The sequence below is a fragment of the Lolium rigidum genome, chromosome 5, assembly GCF_022539505.1.
Source record: "Lolium rigidum isolate FL_2022 chromosome 5, APGP_CSIRO_Lrig_0.1, whole genome shotgun sequence".
Classification (NCBI taxonomy): Eukaryota; Viridiplantae; Streptophyta; class Magnoliopsida; order Poales; family Poaceae; genus Lolium; species Lolium rigidum.
The window spans coordinates 164742076-164759288 of record NC_061512.1 but is presented as its reverse complement, the minus strand read 5'-3'; the positions used below and the strand labels follow the sequence as shown (position 1 = coordinate 164759288).

At 46.6% G+C, this 17213-nt stretch overlaps 1 protein-coding gene across 1 annotated transcript; it reads left to right on the top strand.

Annotated features, from left to right (window-relative positions):
• The first annotated feature begins 12799 nt into the window (after positions 1–12799).
• On the top strand, positions 12800–16620 carry LOC124652204 (glucose-1-phosphate adenylyltransferase small subunit 1, chloroplastic/amyloplastic-like). Its single transcript, XM_047191223.1, has 9 exons — positions 12800–13015; positions 13568–13864; positions 14357–14626; positions 14750–14929; positions 15248–15351; positions 15446–15557; positions 15754–15852; positions 15930–16049; positions 16489–16620. Exons 1-9 carry the CDS (start codon positions 12803–12805, stop codon positions 16603–16605), a joined length of 1512 nt encoding a protein of 503 aa, XP_047047179.1. The 5' UTR covers positions 12800–12802; the 3' UTR covers positions 16606–16620.
• Positions 16621–17213: the final 593 nt, after the last annotated feature.

Sequence of the window (17213 nt, the reverse complement as noted above, 5' to 3'; positions counted from 1 at the left end):
GAAAATAAGACCGTGGGCTTTTGTTTCGTCCAATTCCGAGAATATTTCCTTGTAGGATTTCCGAAACCAAAAACAGCGAGAAACAGAACTGGCGCTTCGGCATCTTGTTAATAGGTTAGTACCGGAAAATGCATAAAAATGATATAAAGTGTATATAAAACATGTGAGTATTGTCATAAAACTAGCATGGAACATAAGAAATTATAGATACGTTTGAGACGTATCACTCGTCGAGGTCCGAATCATCGGAATCCGACGAGGACCAATCGGTCGACGAATGCACCAAATCCTCCATAAGCAGATCCTCCATATGCACATCCTCCGGAGTCATCTACCACCGTGAAGCATAGATCAACCTCCAAGCATATCGATTCTACCGGCGAAAAGAAGAGAAACACGGCGGAGTACTCACCGTGGGTTTGACGGCGGAGGAGACCGCGGTGGGGGTGCGGTGGCGCGCTTGAAGGGGCGCGGATGTCCGGCGGGGGTGCGGCGGGCGTGGACGCAGCGCAGCGCTGCTCGGCGGGCGGTGGAGGGGGTTGGATCTCAAGGTTTCTGGCGGCGGCGCACGGGTGGCTATGGCGGCGGCGCGAGGGAAAACAGGTGGGAACTCTGAAATGTCCGCGCGCCTTAGCTGAAATGGGATGGTGGGTTCGCCCTCTATTTCCTCTTCCGCCCTGCACAAGTAGGGGGTCAGAAGCCACCCCCTAGCTGAAACTGAAAAAACCCGTCTTTTTTATGGGATCTGCTAGACGACCGGGTAGAGCTCTACCCTGTATATGGATGATTATTTTACGGAGTTGAACCTTTTAAAGGGTGTGTTAGACATGCTCTTAGCTTGTCGAAGAGGCACCGGACGGTCCTGGGCCTGCTGGTGTCCAGCGCGTGGTTCTAAGAGCATCTCCAGCCGCGTCCCCCAAACCGCGCTGGATTGAGCGTTTGGGGGACGTGTTTTGTTCGTGCCGCGTTTGGGGGACGTCGCTCCCCAGCCGCGTCCCCCAAACGCCTCCCCCAAACATTTAAAATACTTTTTTTTTGGCATTTTTATTTCAATTTCCACAAACTAATACATAATTGGGAACGTGGTTTACACGAAGACATAGTTAGGAACATGGTTTCCACAAACTAATACATAGTATAAAATATTGCAAAAAAACTAAACCTAACTAGGCCGTGCATCGAAGGTTTCCTGTGTTCGCTGCTAAGAAAGAACACTCGAGGGCAGACCCAGTCACCCAAACTGGAAAATCCAGCGGGAGGATGGTGCCCTTGTTGGTTCTACCGATGAGACGAACATCCAGAAACCTCCGTGCATGTATTCGCTGCGAAGAAACAACACTCAGTCGTCCTCCTCGTCGGTGCTGTCGCCGTGGTAGTCCCGGCGACAGCGCGTCTCGTCGAAGACCTTGACGCTCATGTCCCTGTCGCCGAAGTATGAGAACAGGAGGATGAAGCCGGCTTCGAGGCTGTGGTGGCGCGCGAACTTCTCCCAACCGATGTTGTGGTACATCTTGCCGCGCGCGTCGTAGATCGCATCGACGATCCACCGGTAGTAGCCGCACGAAGCCTTCCGCAGATGCATCGTCCGCGGGCGGTCGTCGCCGGCGACGTACTCGGCAAAGGAGTCCGGCAGCCTCTGGATGCCGCGCGGGTTGCCCTTGAGGACGAGGACGAACTCGAACAACACGTCCGGCTCCACGTCCATCTCCGACGATGAAGACGACGGCGTGGGAGGCGATGGCGAGCGTTCAGCTCTGCCGCGGCCACGACCACGACCACGACCGCGAGGTCGGCCTCTGCCTCTACCAGACATAGCGTCGAGTCTTGTTGAGATGGTGGCGGCTAGGGTTTGGGAGAGAAGCGCTAGGGTTTGTGTGTGAGAGGGACGATGAAAGGCGGTCCTTTTATAGGCCGGAGGGAGACGGAGGAGCGGTGGCGCTCATTAACGCCGGCACGCAGAGATAGGCGCGACGGGACGCGTTGCTGCGCCTCTGCGGGAAATGCACCGTCGCTGCGGGAACTGCAATGTCGCTGCAAAACCAATAACTTCCGTCACGAGGTAGGCGACGGTTAGGTTAAAATTTATTGTGCCGCTGACAGGTCGGCCCCGCCACTCCCCGCCTCGCTTTTCGGTGTGTCCGGCGTCCCCGGAGCGTCCCATGTGGGACGGGGACGGGCTCGGGGCGCCGGACACCGTATAGGACCGCGCTGGATGTGGCACCCCCGGGATCAGGGTTAGACAAATACCAGAACTTCGTCCGACATAAGTCTAACCTTGAGCTCGAGAGACTACAGTGAGAGAATCGGTAACACAACAGTGACTCTACGACTCAAGAAGTAATACAAGCTCATAACTGAGCGAAGAACCAAAGTATTACAAGCAAAGGTCACTGACCTGACATACATCAATCAACGGAAGCAAAGTTATGCTATTAGACATAGCAAGATAGCAAAAGGCCTAAGAGGCCAGGAGCATAACGGCGACGTCCCAGCCCATAGATTCCAGGCTGCCACCTGGGAACCCCAAGCTACTCGTCGATGTCGACATAGAAACCACCATCTGTTGGAGCGACTTCTTCTGAAACAAAAGCATGCAAAGCTGAGTACAGGGACTCAGCAAGACTTAGTACAACCTTTTAGCAAAGCGGGTATGCGGGCTTTCTGTGGAGCTTCTTTTGCGTAAAGCCAGTTTTCCTTTGTAAGACAAGAGAGAGGAAAAGCTCGACTACTCAGAACCTTTAAAAGGGGATAAGAGAGCGACATCTCTATCTCTATTGATCATCATATTGTATCCACCAATCTTCATCATCTCGAACCACTATCCTCGGATCACCCCTCAACACCCGAAGAAGGTATCCGTAAGCACACCTTGGTTGCCAAGTTTTACGATTAGGTTCATGTTCTCTATGATCTCCACGTCCGTTCCCAAGTCGTCCATAACCGTGGACACGGCTTTTCGAAAAGATTCATAACCCTGCAGGGGTGCACAACTTTACCCACACGCGCCAACCGACTCTTAGTGCCAACGTTTAAGCTCTCTTCCTTGGAAAGCCGGCGAGAGGGTGGTTGACCACGACTTTTACCTTGCTGTCGCCGAGACCATGAGTCACGCGCTAAGGATTGTTCCGCCGTAACGGGTCAAGTCCCGAAGTCGGTCCTTAACGATGTGTACCGAGGTGGGTTTCCCCAGAGGCCGCAACCCCCAGCCACCACGACCACGCTTACCTGCCTGTTATGTACCTTTAACCCCCAAGCAAAATGCAATGCATATGACCAGGTAACACGCAAACTATGTGACTCATGGAATCTACTAGGCAAGTTAGTGAGTCGAGAGGGTACCATAATAGGGCCTCGTGTGGTTGTACGCTCGGTCTTGGTTCAAGAGGCGAGAACTCGGTTCCTAGGGTCGGCGAAACGAAACAACCCACCACATCCCAATGTGGCCTCTCGTCCGAGCCTTTAATCATGTTTATCATCATCTCTAAACTTACCACGTCAACTCTGTCATGCTAGTTCATTTCATTGTAAGGCTCCAGTCCGAAGACCGGAGTAGTAGCGTAACAAACTAAGCATGGCTAAGCATAAAGAGATAAAGGCTCTCGCGACGCACACATGCCAAACCTAGTTATGCTAGGAGCAGTGGATCGGGTATCGAGGCTACAAAGGTCGGACATGCAGCAGATAGGGTAACTCTATCTACCGATAAAAGACAGTTGAATCGTATGCGATATGTAGGAACCACAGATAAAAGCATTTCGAAATCATAGATGAACCAGGTTAGGGCTTGCCTTTGTCCCTGACAAACCAAGGTGGATTTCCGATAATCTTGTACTTGACTTGTTTGTCGGAGGATAATTATTGATCTTCGTTGTTGTCGATCTTCACCGTCTCGGACTCGTGCGCTATCGATCGTGAAGAAGCAAATACTATAAAGAGAGAAATAACAATCAACACATACCATCGATGCAATGCACATACAAAGATGATGATATGACATGTTAAAGTTATTTGAACTAACCCTAATACATCATTGTCAAATTAAATGGAATTTCGAATGCATAAAACATTGCATTTCGATGACTTCCATAAAGTGGTATTTCGTTGTTCTAACAAAATTGTTAATTGAAGTTGTTTAACTATGCATGATGATAGCATAAGTAGATAGGTTTCATTTTTCTGATCATTTTGACATATTATACTCCCTTTTCTGAATTAAATTGAATTAGTTATGAATTAAGCAAGAATTAAACATTTTCTGAAAATTAGAAAAGGAGTTATGACGTGGGCATGACGTCATGATGACGTCAGCCACGCCATGAGCTCCCCGGGAGCTGTGGTCGAGCTACAATCGGCCGCCTCGGTCTGGGATTGAGGCGTGCGAGGGGGGAAAAGAGGCAGGGCGACGCGGGGAGGCTTTTGGTGGCGGCGCCGCTCGCGAATGGTCGCCGGAGCGACGTCTCCGGCGAGCTCGCGCGGAGGCCGGGGCGGGCTCACGGTGCTGGGCCGGAGGAGGAAGAAATCGGGGAGGAGGAGAGCACCACGCGGCTCAGGAGCTCACCGCGAGCACGGGAGGCTTGACGGAGAGGCGTGAGGAGGCCGGAGTCGCCGGCGGGAGGCGGTGGCCGGCGGCGCAGAGGTGGTCCAATTCGCGCGATTCGGGGCGCCTCCGCTTGCGCTGCTGGACGGAGGAGGTCGAGGGCGTTGCGGCGGAGCTGATGGCGTCGTCGGCTGGGCGCGGGGACGAGCGGAGCGGCGGCGGCGACGAGCTCTGGCCGGGGTTAGGGTTTGGCTTCCTGTGCATAGAGAGAGAGAGGAAGGAGGGTGCCAGGGGGAAGTGAGGTCGGGAGGGAGAGGAGGGAGGACGAGGCGTCCTCATCCCCTCGCCAGGCGAAGCAGGAGGTGGCCGGCGAGCCACCAGGCGCTGCCAGGCAGCTGCCTGCCTGTCGAAGAAGACAGGGCAATTTTTCCCATAACCCCCTGGGTTTTGGGAAATTCCTTGGAAATTAAAACAGAGCAGGGTTTGGGTGCTATTTGGGGTATTTTGAGCCAAATCTTATGGGGCTTTTAGCATCAAAATTTTGTTAGAGCAAAATACAACATTTAGAACAATGTTTCAAAGCATTTGAGTGCAAGATTTCTCAAACTTTAAAAGCAAATGCATGCATGCACATGACAACTTAGCAACATAATTTGATTAACAAAGTTGGTCTGTTACAACTCTACCCCCCTTACAAGAATCTCGTCCCCGAGATTCCTAAGGTAGGAAAAGAGAAGGTAACAAGGACTACGACGGTCTTCAACGAGCTTGTTGATACCACGCCGATCTTCTTTGTTGAGGAAGTTGATCCACGACATCATGAAGAAGTTGACCCACATCATGATGAAGAGGTTGATCTTTAACACTATGAAGAGCTCTTCATTTTGCTTTCTTCACTCTAAAGGAAAGAGGGAATGACACTGGATGGTGGATCTTCACAAAGATCGAGTATTTCATGGTCAACTCATAGAAGGAGTGTTTAGAAACAACTCTTGAGTTGATAAACATGAAACACGTCAAGGTAACGAAGAAGACAGAAGAAGTTTCAAATTTTGGTAGGCAATTGCTCCAAGCTTGACAAGAATACGAAGGGACAAGGTAGCGAGGAGTTAAACTGCCTTTGATACCATGGCGAGGCACTCTTAGAGAGGGTGACTCGTGGAAACACAAATGACTATCCAACCATAGCAACTTTGGATTTAAGAATCATAGTCACTTTTTTGGTATGGGTACATGAAACGATTGTTGTTTACTCAAAAGGCTGGGGCCTAGATGACTGACGAATTCACACAACGTGCAGATTGATTGGAACTTCAGGTACTAACCAAAGGAAAGAGAAGGGTACTGTCTAGGATGGTGCCAAGGATCAGCGGTGAGTGAAATTTCTGCGAACAAAGTTGTTTTCACCGGAGAAATGATTTCGAGGGATTGACCAAGGGACATTTACCAATTCAGTTTGTAAGGTTTTCCTTGATGTTCTAGACACCAATATTATGCTATTGACTAGCCTTCAATAGGTCGTCAAGCGGAGGTCAAACTTCGGAATTGAAAAGACATCATAAGGGCAACTCCTAGAATAAGTCGCACAAGATCCTTACGGGGAGTGGTTATTCTTGATGATTCAAGAGATTATGGCATTAGTCCTTCCGACTAATTGTGTTAACCACGACATCAATCTTGCCGAGGATTACAAAGAGACCTATGGCATGAATCCTTGAGAAACACTAACCATCATTGCCGCTTGAGATTCAGCTTAGGTTAGGGGTAAAGATATTTCAGACTCAAAATGTATGAATATAATTTGCAACAACTACCACCAAGGTAAAGTTGCTAGATTCTCAAGATATGGACCACAATGTCAAGCTCCAAAGGATTGAGCTAGATTGCATAATACATGTGGTTGCGATTGTCAAAAGGCAATTGCGTGCATATGAATTTGCAATGTAACACAGTTGAGTCCTGGTGGGGACATCAAAGAAAATATCAAAGCTATTAAGCTTCTTCTCTTTTTTTTGAACAAACCAGTCAGTGGCTTAGTGTGCATAGAGGAACGTTTCAAGGAATGGAGGTAACAACCTTCCATCTCAAGAATACTTCGCACATGCATGACCGACTTGCGATGATTCCCGAGGAAAACATAAGGAACTCGACTCGGATCCACGGCGACATCTTTCAGCAAGTGCACGTGAACCAGAGAAGATCACTTCCAACATCCAGAACAAATACTTCGTGATAACACCAAGATAGTTCTTGAAAGTTTCCAATATTTGTGCCAATTGTTCAATATGAATCTCTTTAAACATGGAGAAAATAAGAATGTCATCGATGGGCTCAATAAAAAACTTATCAAGATACTCCAACGAGAGACTCACATGTTGCACGAACAAGGCAAAAGTATTGGTCAGACCAAAGAACATGAAGATGTACTCAAGCGAAACACCATGAGTATAAACACCATCAAGATAGTCCTTGGAACCGAGTTTGATTTGACGATAGCCCAAACTCAAATCAAATATGGGGAAGATAGCATATCGATAAAGGAGATATTTTCTGACTTCAGCACAGATAACACTAGACATCCCTTTTATGAAGGAACAAGTCAGATAGACCTTTTGTCTTTCAACTCTCTAAGTTGTTGATTAAGCTCAACCAACTAGTCATGGATATCCAATACGGTTTCTTGGAGAATGAGTGATTCAGAGAACCAGCTTACTCATGAACTCGACAACACGGTCATGTAACAACATGGCGGTATTTCTAGAAGACAACTAGAATATCACGAACCACCGGTATATCACTGAATTCAAGAGGGGAACTTGCTTTACAAAGCAAACGATATGGTCTTGAGAGCTTCAGCATAACCTAACTCTTTGACCGAAGATGTGCGCCTGAACGGATGGACTTGGCAGCACAAACAAACTTCGCTTAATAATTGGCGAACCACTTATGCTAAGAATGACACAAATGTCCTTGGATTTTGAAGCAATAAGAATTGATAAGAATCTCAGATGGCCACATCAATACGCACACCCCAACATTCCCAAGCATATACAGCTCGAGGAAAGGGTGAGTAAAGATATGTAAGAGCATCACTTCATCAATAAGGCCATGAGACTCAGCACGACCTCATGATATAAAAGAGGGTGATACTCTAAGGTAGAACAGAACAGAAGCTAACGAGGCCTCTTAATCTGCGGAATACAATACTTTGACGAAGTCTTTGAAATGGACGAGGTACTGGAGTTTGTTTCTCCTAACATACTGAAGTGGAATGTCTTGAAGAACCACAAGAGTAACATACATTGGTAAACACCAATGCACATTTAGAACTTGTCTGCTTACTAGAAGACAAATGTCGGAAAACAACTAAATAGGAGGAACACAATTAGGATCAGAATTCCTGAGAGGTAGATGCACAAGTTGACACTCTTGGGAAACTCGTGTTGAAAAGGGAGGTGTGGCAGAGTCACAGACATAAATGCGAGACTCACAAAGAGCACTCTTGTCGTGATCCATTTGGTTCAATGAGAGAACCTCTGCGATAGCTAGTGGAAGGGAAAGATCTTTATTACCGCAGTTCAACACGGCAATAAACCACAAGCTTTAAGGCTAGCTTGATTTGGATTTAGCCATCCCGATGTAATGTTTGAACATTAACACCGGTGTTCAACGGAATGGATCTTGGGTTAAAGGCCAGCTTCATGTACTAAGATTCGCATACTAGAATCTAGCACAATCGGGGACCTTCAGTTCAATTCCAAGGGTTAAAACCCAAAAAAAAGGAGTAACTACTAGATGAGTGACACAGAGGACACTGCTAGGTAGTAATCATGGTGTAGCTTTTAGAAGCGACGCAAAACTTCCAAACTACCGAAGCAAATAAAAAGGAGGCATACAAGGCAAAAGGAAACCTCGAAGCCTAGAACAGAATTTTGTGGAACCCACAAACTAGAAAGATCATGATGGAAGGAGATCTCTCTATTAAAGCAAAACAAGGAGGAAGCAAAGAACACACAAAAGACTCTAGAGACTCTGCACTAGGTCAACTGGTTTAGAAACGACATGCCCTTGAGGCACCTAAGTTTGAAAGACTAGAAGAGATAGGAAAACTTTCAAATCAACACAAGGTAAGGCACCTTAGAATTAGAGCGATACCAGATAAGGAGTAAAAAGAAGCCTAATCAGATTTTCGGAAATACTTTTAGCTTTCAAATAGTTTTCACAAACACTAGACTCAACATCGACCAGTAGAAAGGGTTTCCTACAGGCAGTCCTGCTCTGATACCAAAACCTGTGGCACCCCCGGGATCAGGGTTAGACAAATACCAGAACTTCGTCCGACATAAGTCTAACCTTGAGCTCGAGAGACTACAGTGAGAGAATCGGTAACACAACAGTGACTCTACGACTCAAGAAGTAATACAAGCTCATAACTGAGCGAAGAACCAAAGTATTACAAGCAAAGGTCACTGACCTGACATACATCAATCAACGGAAGCAAAGTTATGCTATTAGACATAGCAAGATAGCAAAAGGCCTAAGAGGCCGAGGAGCATAACGGCGACGTCCCAGCCCCATAGATTCCAGGCTGCCACCCGGGAACCCCAAGCTACTCGTCGATGTCGACATAGAAACCACCATCTGTTGGAGCGACTTCTTCTGAAACAAAAGCATGCAAAGCTGAGTACAGGGACTCAGCAAGACTTAGTACAACCTTTTAGCAAAGCGGGTATGCGGGCTTTCTGTGGAGCTTCTTTTGCGTAAAGCCAGTTTTCCTTTGTAAGACAAGAGAGAGGAAAAGCTCGACTACTCAGAACCTTTAAAAGGGGATAAGAGAGCGACATCTCTATCTCTATTGATCATCATATTGTATCCACCAATCTTCATCATCTCGAACCACTATCCTCGGATCACCCCCTCAACACCCGAAGAAGGTATCCGTAAGCACACCTTGGTTGCCAAGTTTTACGATTAGGTTCATGTTCTCTATGATCTCCACGTCCGTTCCCAAGTCGTCCATAACCGTGGACACGGCTTTTCGAAAAGATTCATAACCCTGCAGGGGTGCACAACTTTACCCACACGCGCCAACCGACTCTTAGTGCCAACGTTTAAGCTCTCTTCCTTGGAAAGCCGGCAGAGGGTGGTTGACCACGACTTTTACCTTGCTGTCGCCGAGACCATGAGTCACGCGCTAAGGATTGTTCCGCCGTAACGGGTCAAGTCCCGAAGTCGGTCCTTAACGATGTGTACCGAGGTGGGTTTCCCCGCAGGCCGCAACCCCCGGCCACCACGACCACGCTTACCTGCCTGTTATGTACCTTTAACCCCCAAGCAAAATGCAATGCATATGACCAGGTAACACGCAAACTATGTGACTCATGGAATCTACTAGGCAAGTTAGTGAGTCGAGAGGGTACCATAATAGGGCCTCGTGTGGTTGTACGCTCGGTCTTGGTTCAAGAGGCGAGAACTCGGTTCCTAGGGTCGGCAGAAACGAAACAACCCACCACATCCCAATGTGGCCTCTCGTCTGAGCCTTTAATCATGTTTATCATCATCTCTAAACTTACCACGTCAACCTGTCATGCTAGTTCATTTCATTGTAAGGCTCCAGTCCGAAGACCGGAGTAGTAGCGTAACAAACTAAGCATGGCTAAGCATAAAGAGATAAAGGCTCTCGCGACGCACACATGCCAAACCTAGTTATGCTAGGAGCAGTGGATCAGGGTATCGAGGCTACAAAGGTCGGACATGCAGCGAGATAGGGTAACTCTATCTACCGATAAAAGACAGTTGAATCGTATGCGATATGTAGGAACCACAGATAAAAGCATTTCGAAATCATAGATGAACCAGGTTAGGGCTTGCCTTTGTCCCTGACAAACCAAGGTGGATTTCCGATAATCTTGTACTTGACTTGTTTGTCGGAGGATAATTATTGATCTTCGTTGTTGTCGATCTTCACCGTCTCGGACTCGTGCGCTATCGATCGTGAAGAAGCAAATACTATAAAGAGAGAAATAACAATCAACACATACCATCGATGCAATGCACATACAAAGATGATGATATGACATGTTAAAGTTATTTGAACTAACCCTAATACATCATTGTCAAATTAAATGGAATTTCGAATGCATAAAACATTGCATTTCGATGACTTCCATAAAGTGGTATTTCGTTGTTCTAACAAAATTGTTAATTGAAGTTGTTTAACTATGCATGATGATAGCATAAGTAGATAGGTTTCATTTTTCTGATCATTTTGACATATTATACTCCCTTTTCTGAATTAAATTGAATTAGTTATGAATTAAGCAAGAATTAAACATTTTCTGAAAATTAGAAAAAGGAGTTATGACGTGGGCATGACGTCATGATGACGTCAGCCACGCCATGAGCTCCCTGGGAGCTCTGGTCGAGCTACAATCGGCCGCCTCGGTCTGGGATTGAGGCGTGCGAGGGGGGGAAAAGAGGCAGGGCGACGCGGGGAGGCTTTTGGTGGCGGCGCCGCTCGCGAATGGTCGCCGGAGCGACGTCTCCGGCGAGCTCGCGCGGAGGCCGGGGGGGCTCACGGTCGTCGGGCCGGAGGAGGAAGAAATCGGGGAGGAGGAGAGCACCACGCGGCTCAGGAGCTCACCGCGAGCACGGGAGGCTTGACGGAGAGGCGTGAGGAGGCCGGAGTCGCCGGCGGGAGGCGGTGGCCGGCGGCGCAGAGGTGGTCCAATTCGCGCGATTCGGGGCGCCTCCGCTTGCGCTGCTGGACGGAGGAGGTCGAGGGCGTTGCGGCGGAGCTGATGGCGTCGTCGGCTGGGCGCGGGGACGAGCGGAGCGGCGGCGGCGACGAGCTCTGGCCGGGGTTAGGGTTTGGCTTCCTGTGCATAGAGAGAGAGAGGAAGGAGGGTGCCGGGGGGAAGCGAGGTCGGGAGGGAGAGGAGGGAGGACGAGGCGTCCTCATCCCTCGCCGAGCGAAGCGAGAGGTGGCCGGCGAGCCACCGAGCGCCGCCGGTGCAGCTGCCCGCCTGTCGAAGAAGACAGGGCAATTTTTCCCATAACCCCCCGGGTTTTGGGAAATTCCTTGGAAATTAAAACAGAGCGGTGGTTTGGGTGCTATTTGGGGTATTTTGAGCCAAATCTTATGGGGCTTTTAGCATCAAAATTTTGTTAGAGCAAAATACAACATTTAGAACAATGTTTCAAAGCATTTGAGTGCAAGATTTCTCAAACTTTAAAAGCAAATGCATGCATGCACATGACAACTTAGCAACATAATTTGATTAACAAAGTTGGTCTGTTACACTGGACAAAAATGGGCTTTGGGGGACACGGCTGGAACAGATTTTTGATCCAGCGCACCTCAAATTGTTTTGGGAGACGTTTTAGAGGACACAGCTATGCTCTAAATTCTTTCATAGGACGCTCGTGCATGCGGACAAGAGATAGAAGTTGGCCTCTCCTTCTGAGTGAGCATTTGGTGCACATGAGCACGAGTGCTCTCAGATTTTTGAATATTAAAAAAATTATATATCTATGTTTCAAAAAATCATCACATTTATTCCATGAATACACATATATGTTCTGAATACTCGTGAGAAGTTTCGCTAGAAGTTGCATTGTATTTTGAGCTACATGAAAAAAACAAATTTGTGGGTACGTATAGGGACGTATATTTGTCAGAATTTTTTCTTTTTTGTATAGCTCAAAATATGATATATTTTTCTCCAAAAGTTTTACTGTATCTTCGGAATATTTATATGTATGTAGGTATTTAATTTCAATTTTTTTTGAAATTCAAATAATATAATTTTATAGCACCAGGAGCACTGGTGCTCATGTGCTAAAGACACTTTTCGTCTCCTTCTTCACAAGGAAGCAAAGTAGACAAGTTGGCCGAGAGCTCACTGGGGAGGGAGGAGCAGACACCGTGATATTCAGGCACGTGTGCGCAAGCACAGCCGTTGGTTCAAGCCTGCAAACCCAAGGGCATTTCGGCCATCTCCTCCGGTATCCCCACACATCAGTACATCACATGGAGAACACGATCAGTTCCGCTATAAATGCAGACAAACCATTCCCTGCGCTGCACCGCAGGCACGCATACACCGAAAAAAAGCGGAAAAAGAAACTGAAAAACCTCACAGCCGCTCCTGAAAGTAGAAGGATCCATCCAACACTCCAGCAGCACGTGTGTGCAGTGCGGTGCCACCCTCACTCTCCCTCCGTCGTTGCCGCCACCTCCATCACTCTCCGTCTCTCCCGGACATGGCGACGGCGATGGGCGCCACGGCCGCCACGTACGGGGCACCGATCCCGGCGCGGACGGCGCCGGCACCCGCCGCATTCTCTCCCTGCGGCGGAGGCAGCCGTCGCCGCAGTAGTGCGGCCGGCGGGCGGCGGCTGCGGGCCTTGTTCTCGCCCCGGGCCGTCTCCGACTCCCGCAACTCCCAGACGTGCCTCGATCCGGACGCCAGCACGGTGCGCGCCCGATCTCGCCGATCATGTCGGCTTTCCTTCCACCCTACTATAGTCTGTCACTTTCGTGATTGTTACGTTGGGAAAATGTTGGGCTTTTTTTTTTCTTTCTGCGCGGGTTCGTGTGCCGGGCCGGGATCTCGAAGGGGTGCCTCTGGGAATTCGATAAGAACGCGTCTGGATTTCGATTTCTACGTAGGAGTAGTTTTTTTATGTCGATTTCGCGGTGGCTCTGCCGGCTGATGTTCGGTGCTGCGTTGGGGTTTGCAGTACTATACGATCCAGGAATGAACGTTGGTTCTTGGTGGGAGGCACAGAATTATTTGGTCCATGCCTCTGCATTAGTTCACTTAAAGTACTGTCTCAAGATCTGAAGATTGTACTGCCACTACTAATTTGTTGTTCAATTTATAAAAAAATCTGCGGTAGAAGATAATTATAGAACCTGGGATGCCAGAGAAGACAGAGCAGTTCATCTGTACTTGTACTTAAGCCAGTATATATATTTTGAGTGCTTTCAAATGATTTCGTCATCTGACCTATTCATCGCTGCAGAGTGTTCTTGGGATCATCCTCGGCGGCGGCGCCGGGACGAGGCTGTACCCGCTGACGAAGAAGAGGGCCAAGCCTGCGGTGCCGCTCGGTGCCAACTACAGGCTCATCGATATCCCGGTCAGCAACTGCCTCAACAGCAACGTGTCCAAGATCTACGTGCTCACGCAGTTCAACTCCGCCTCGCTCAACCGCCACCTCTCCAGGGCCTACGGGACCAACATCAGTGGGTACAAGAATGAGGGGTTCGTCGAGGTTCTTGCCGCGCAGCAGAGCCCGGAGAATCCTAACTGGTTTCAGGTACGTCGGTCGGTTTGTCTTCCGTCTATCAATCTCGAGTTATTAGTTTGTGTTGACACAAGTGCTAAAGAAATGGTACTACCAAAAAGATCACACATTTTGAACTTCAGATGAAAAGGAAGTGCAGTTTAAAAGATGTAGTTAAACTGCATAGGGAAGAAGAAGAGTGGGGATAAATAATTGATATGAACATGTCAGTTGCTGAAAAGAAACTCATACATTATTCATGGGACAGTTCGCATTTAATTGTTGGAATTTATCATTTAGAAACATATTAAAAAAAAACTTTCAAGAGTGTCCATGAGCTTGATTGATCGGGTAGCTTCCTTGGAATTGGAAAATAAAGTCCACAATGGCTCATAATAGTAGATGCTGCAAACACTTCTATGTTATCTCCCTGAGGCCCTGAGCCCATGCATGCTATGTTCTGTTGATATTCCCAACCTATTTCACTAATCGGTGTTTTGATTATCTGGCATTTTCCCAAACCAGGGTACCGCAGATGCCGTGCGGCAGTACTTGTGGCTGTTTGAGGAACACAATGTTATGGAGTTCCTTATTCTGGCTGGAGATCACCTGTACCGTATGGACTACCAAAAATTCATTCAAGCACACAGAGAAACGGATGCTGATATAACTGTGGCTGCCCTGCCGATGGATGAGGAACGTGCAACTGCATTTGGCCTTATGAAAATTGATGATGAAGGGAGAATCGTTGAGTTTGCAGAAAAACCAAAAGGAGAGATGTTGAAATCAATGATGGTATGCACACGAGGAGCATTTTCCCCCATTAATTTGATTTAATGCATATATACCTTGAGCAGTTGAAAGCATATGTGCTTCTGCAGTTAAGTTGTTTTCAGTTAACATGTTGTAATCTTGCAGGTTGATACCACCATACTGGGCCTTGATAATGAGAGGGCTAAGGAATTGCCTTACATTGCTAGCATGGGGATCTACGTTTTTAGCAAAGATGCGATGCTTCGGCTTCTCCGTGAAAACTTTCCTTTGGCAAATGACTTTGGAAGTGAGGTTATTCCTGGTGCAACAGAAATTGGAATGAGGGTAAGCTATGCCCGTGAAGAATGCACTTCCTGTTATCCTTACTGCTTACAGTTTACTGCTGTAACTTTATTTTGCAAATCAAAGGGAAAGTGCGGTAAATTTTATTTTGTGAACAAAGGGAAACACCTCCGATTTTGTAGTAAAAATGGAAGAGAAACAATCTGTAGATTTATGAATTTACATATTCAATCCATCAAGAATTAAGGTTGCATCATCTTTTGAGAGAAATTACATGTGTACTTTGTAGCTGCTTAACTTCGTTTCCTTTGTTCATATTCCATATATTTTGTTTTCTTATACTGCTATTGTGTTTCACAGGTGCAAGCTTACTTATATGATGGCTACTGGGAAGATATTGGTACTATTGAGGCATTTTACAATGCAAACTTGGGAATAACCAAGAAGCCAGTACCAGATTTTAGGTAGAAATTTTACAGAAGGAAAAAAAGTTGCATGGTGCATTTTGCTAGATTCACTGCCTGTTATTCACTATTGGTAAAAACTTCTTGCCTGCAGCTTCTATGACCGTTCTGCGCCAATCTATACACAATCTCGATACTTACCTCCTTCGAAGGTTCTCGATGCTGATGTGACAGACAGTGTTATTGGTGAAGGTTGTGTTATCAATGTAAGCTGCCTTTTCCCTCGACTTACCGTCATGTTGCCTTCTCTCGAGTTTAGCCACTCTAGGTCACACCATGTTTAGGACCTTAGAGGTTATCCTTTGGATATTTATCCTCCCTTTTAAGTCTAGTTTCTCATCGTTCAGTTCATGAGCTTTCTAAATTCGTTATCTTGCTTTTATGTTTTCTCCTTTTGGCCAGCATTGCACAATCAACCATTCTGTTGTTGGACTCCGTTCGTGCATATCCGAAGGCGCAGTAATAGAGGATTCCCTGCTAATGGGTGCAGACTATTATGAGGTAAAATAAAATTAAACAGAACTGTAATATGGTGCCATGAAAGCATTGTGAGAACCTAGTGTACTTGTTTTCTGCAGACGGAAAATGACAAGAAAGTCCTTTCTGAAACTGGCGGCATTCCCATCGGTATTGGAAAAAATGCGCACATCAGGAAAGCGATAATCGACAAGAATGCTCGAATTGGAGAAAATGTGAAGGTATTTCATATGCATTTCTACCTCCTGTATATCATTCCATATTTTGTGTATTCTCTGTTTAAGTATTCATTACTTTGGGGTGAAAAGGGAAGGTCTTTTTTGGCGATGAAAATAAGGGGGTCTAACATCTCATATCTGAACATATCAGAATTTTCGTGACCCCAGTTTTCTGTGTGAATGACAGCATGTGTGCAGGTTTGCGCCCTGCAGCTCTAATTTCACGTTTCTTGAGTGTTACCAAACACAAATATATTATTCTGCCAAAATGAAAATATTTAGGGGACCCTTTATTTTTCAGGCAAACCGTATGCTTGTACTGTATGCTTGTTTAAGAAAATCTTACTTCTCTAGAGATGATACTTGGTTACTGACAAAAAGTAGTATGCAATGTGTATTGTAGTCAGTGAAAAAAATCCTAAATGGTATGCTGCTTTTACAGATAATCAATGTTGATGATGTCCAAGAAGCTTCAAGGGAGTCCGATGGATATTTTATCAAAAGTGGCATCGTCACTGTGATCAAGGACGCCTTAATTCCTAGTGGGACAGTCATATAGGGGAACCCGTCATCAGCATGTATATAAGGTTTCCTCTCTCAACAAAGTTCCCTCATCTTCATGCTCCTTACGGGCTTACATCATTTGCACATAATCAAGAATTGGCAACATGCCCATTTCTTCGATCTTTTACAAAATTTGTTCATTGCCATAACTAGATTGCCAAATTCTAGGGTCATCTTTATGGTTACTTGAATGGCTAGTCCTTTCATTAAACTGATTGTTTCACTGCACTGCAGGTTGGCTTGCAGGCTAATTGACTATGGTGACCTCCAGTGCATCCATGGTTTGTTTCCCATGCGGAAAATTCGCCAAGCTCTGCTTCGACCTGGAAACGTCGTTGTCGGTGAAAGGAATAAAACGGTGGCCACAACTTTAGGCACCTATTTTTTGTTGCTGTTATCTAGTATGAGCAATGTTGTCTAGAAATGGTGTCAATTCTGAGAACTGCGTCTGGATAACAATTTTTGACATCTAGGATTATGTCCTTCTTGATGGAACATCTGGTGTTTATTTACATTGCTTATGGATACTATGCTACCTTAAAACATGAAGTGAACCGGTTCGTCTGATATGTCTCTTTTTGAACCAACAATCTGGAGAAACAG

Excerpts from the sequence above, each read along its gene's own strand:
- LOC124652204 (XM_047191223.1), top strand. The coding sequence starts at position 12,803 with ATGGCGACGGCGATGGGCGCCACGGCCGCCACGTACGGGGCACCGATC. Across the intron at positions 13,016-13,567 it reads TCGATCCGGACGCCAGCACG|AGTGTTCTTGGGATCATCCT; the intron begins GTGCGCGCCCGA and ends TCATCGCTGCAG. Across the intron at positions 16,050-16,488 it reads GAATTGGAGAAAATGTGAAG|ATAATCAATGTTGATGATGT; the intron begins GTATTTCATATG and ends CTGCTTTTACAG.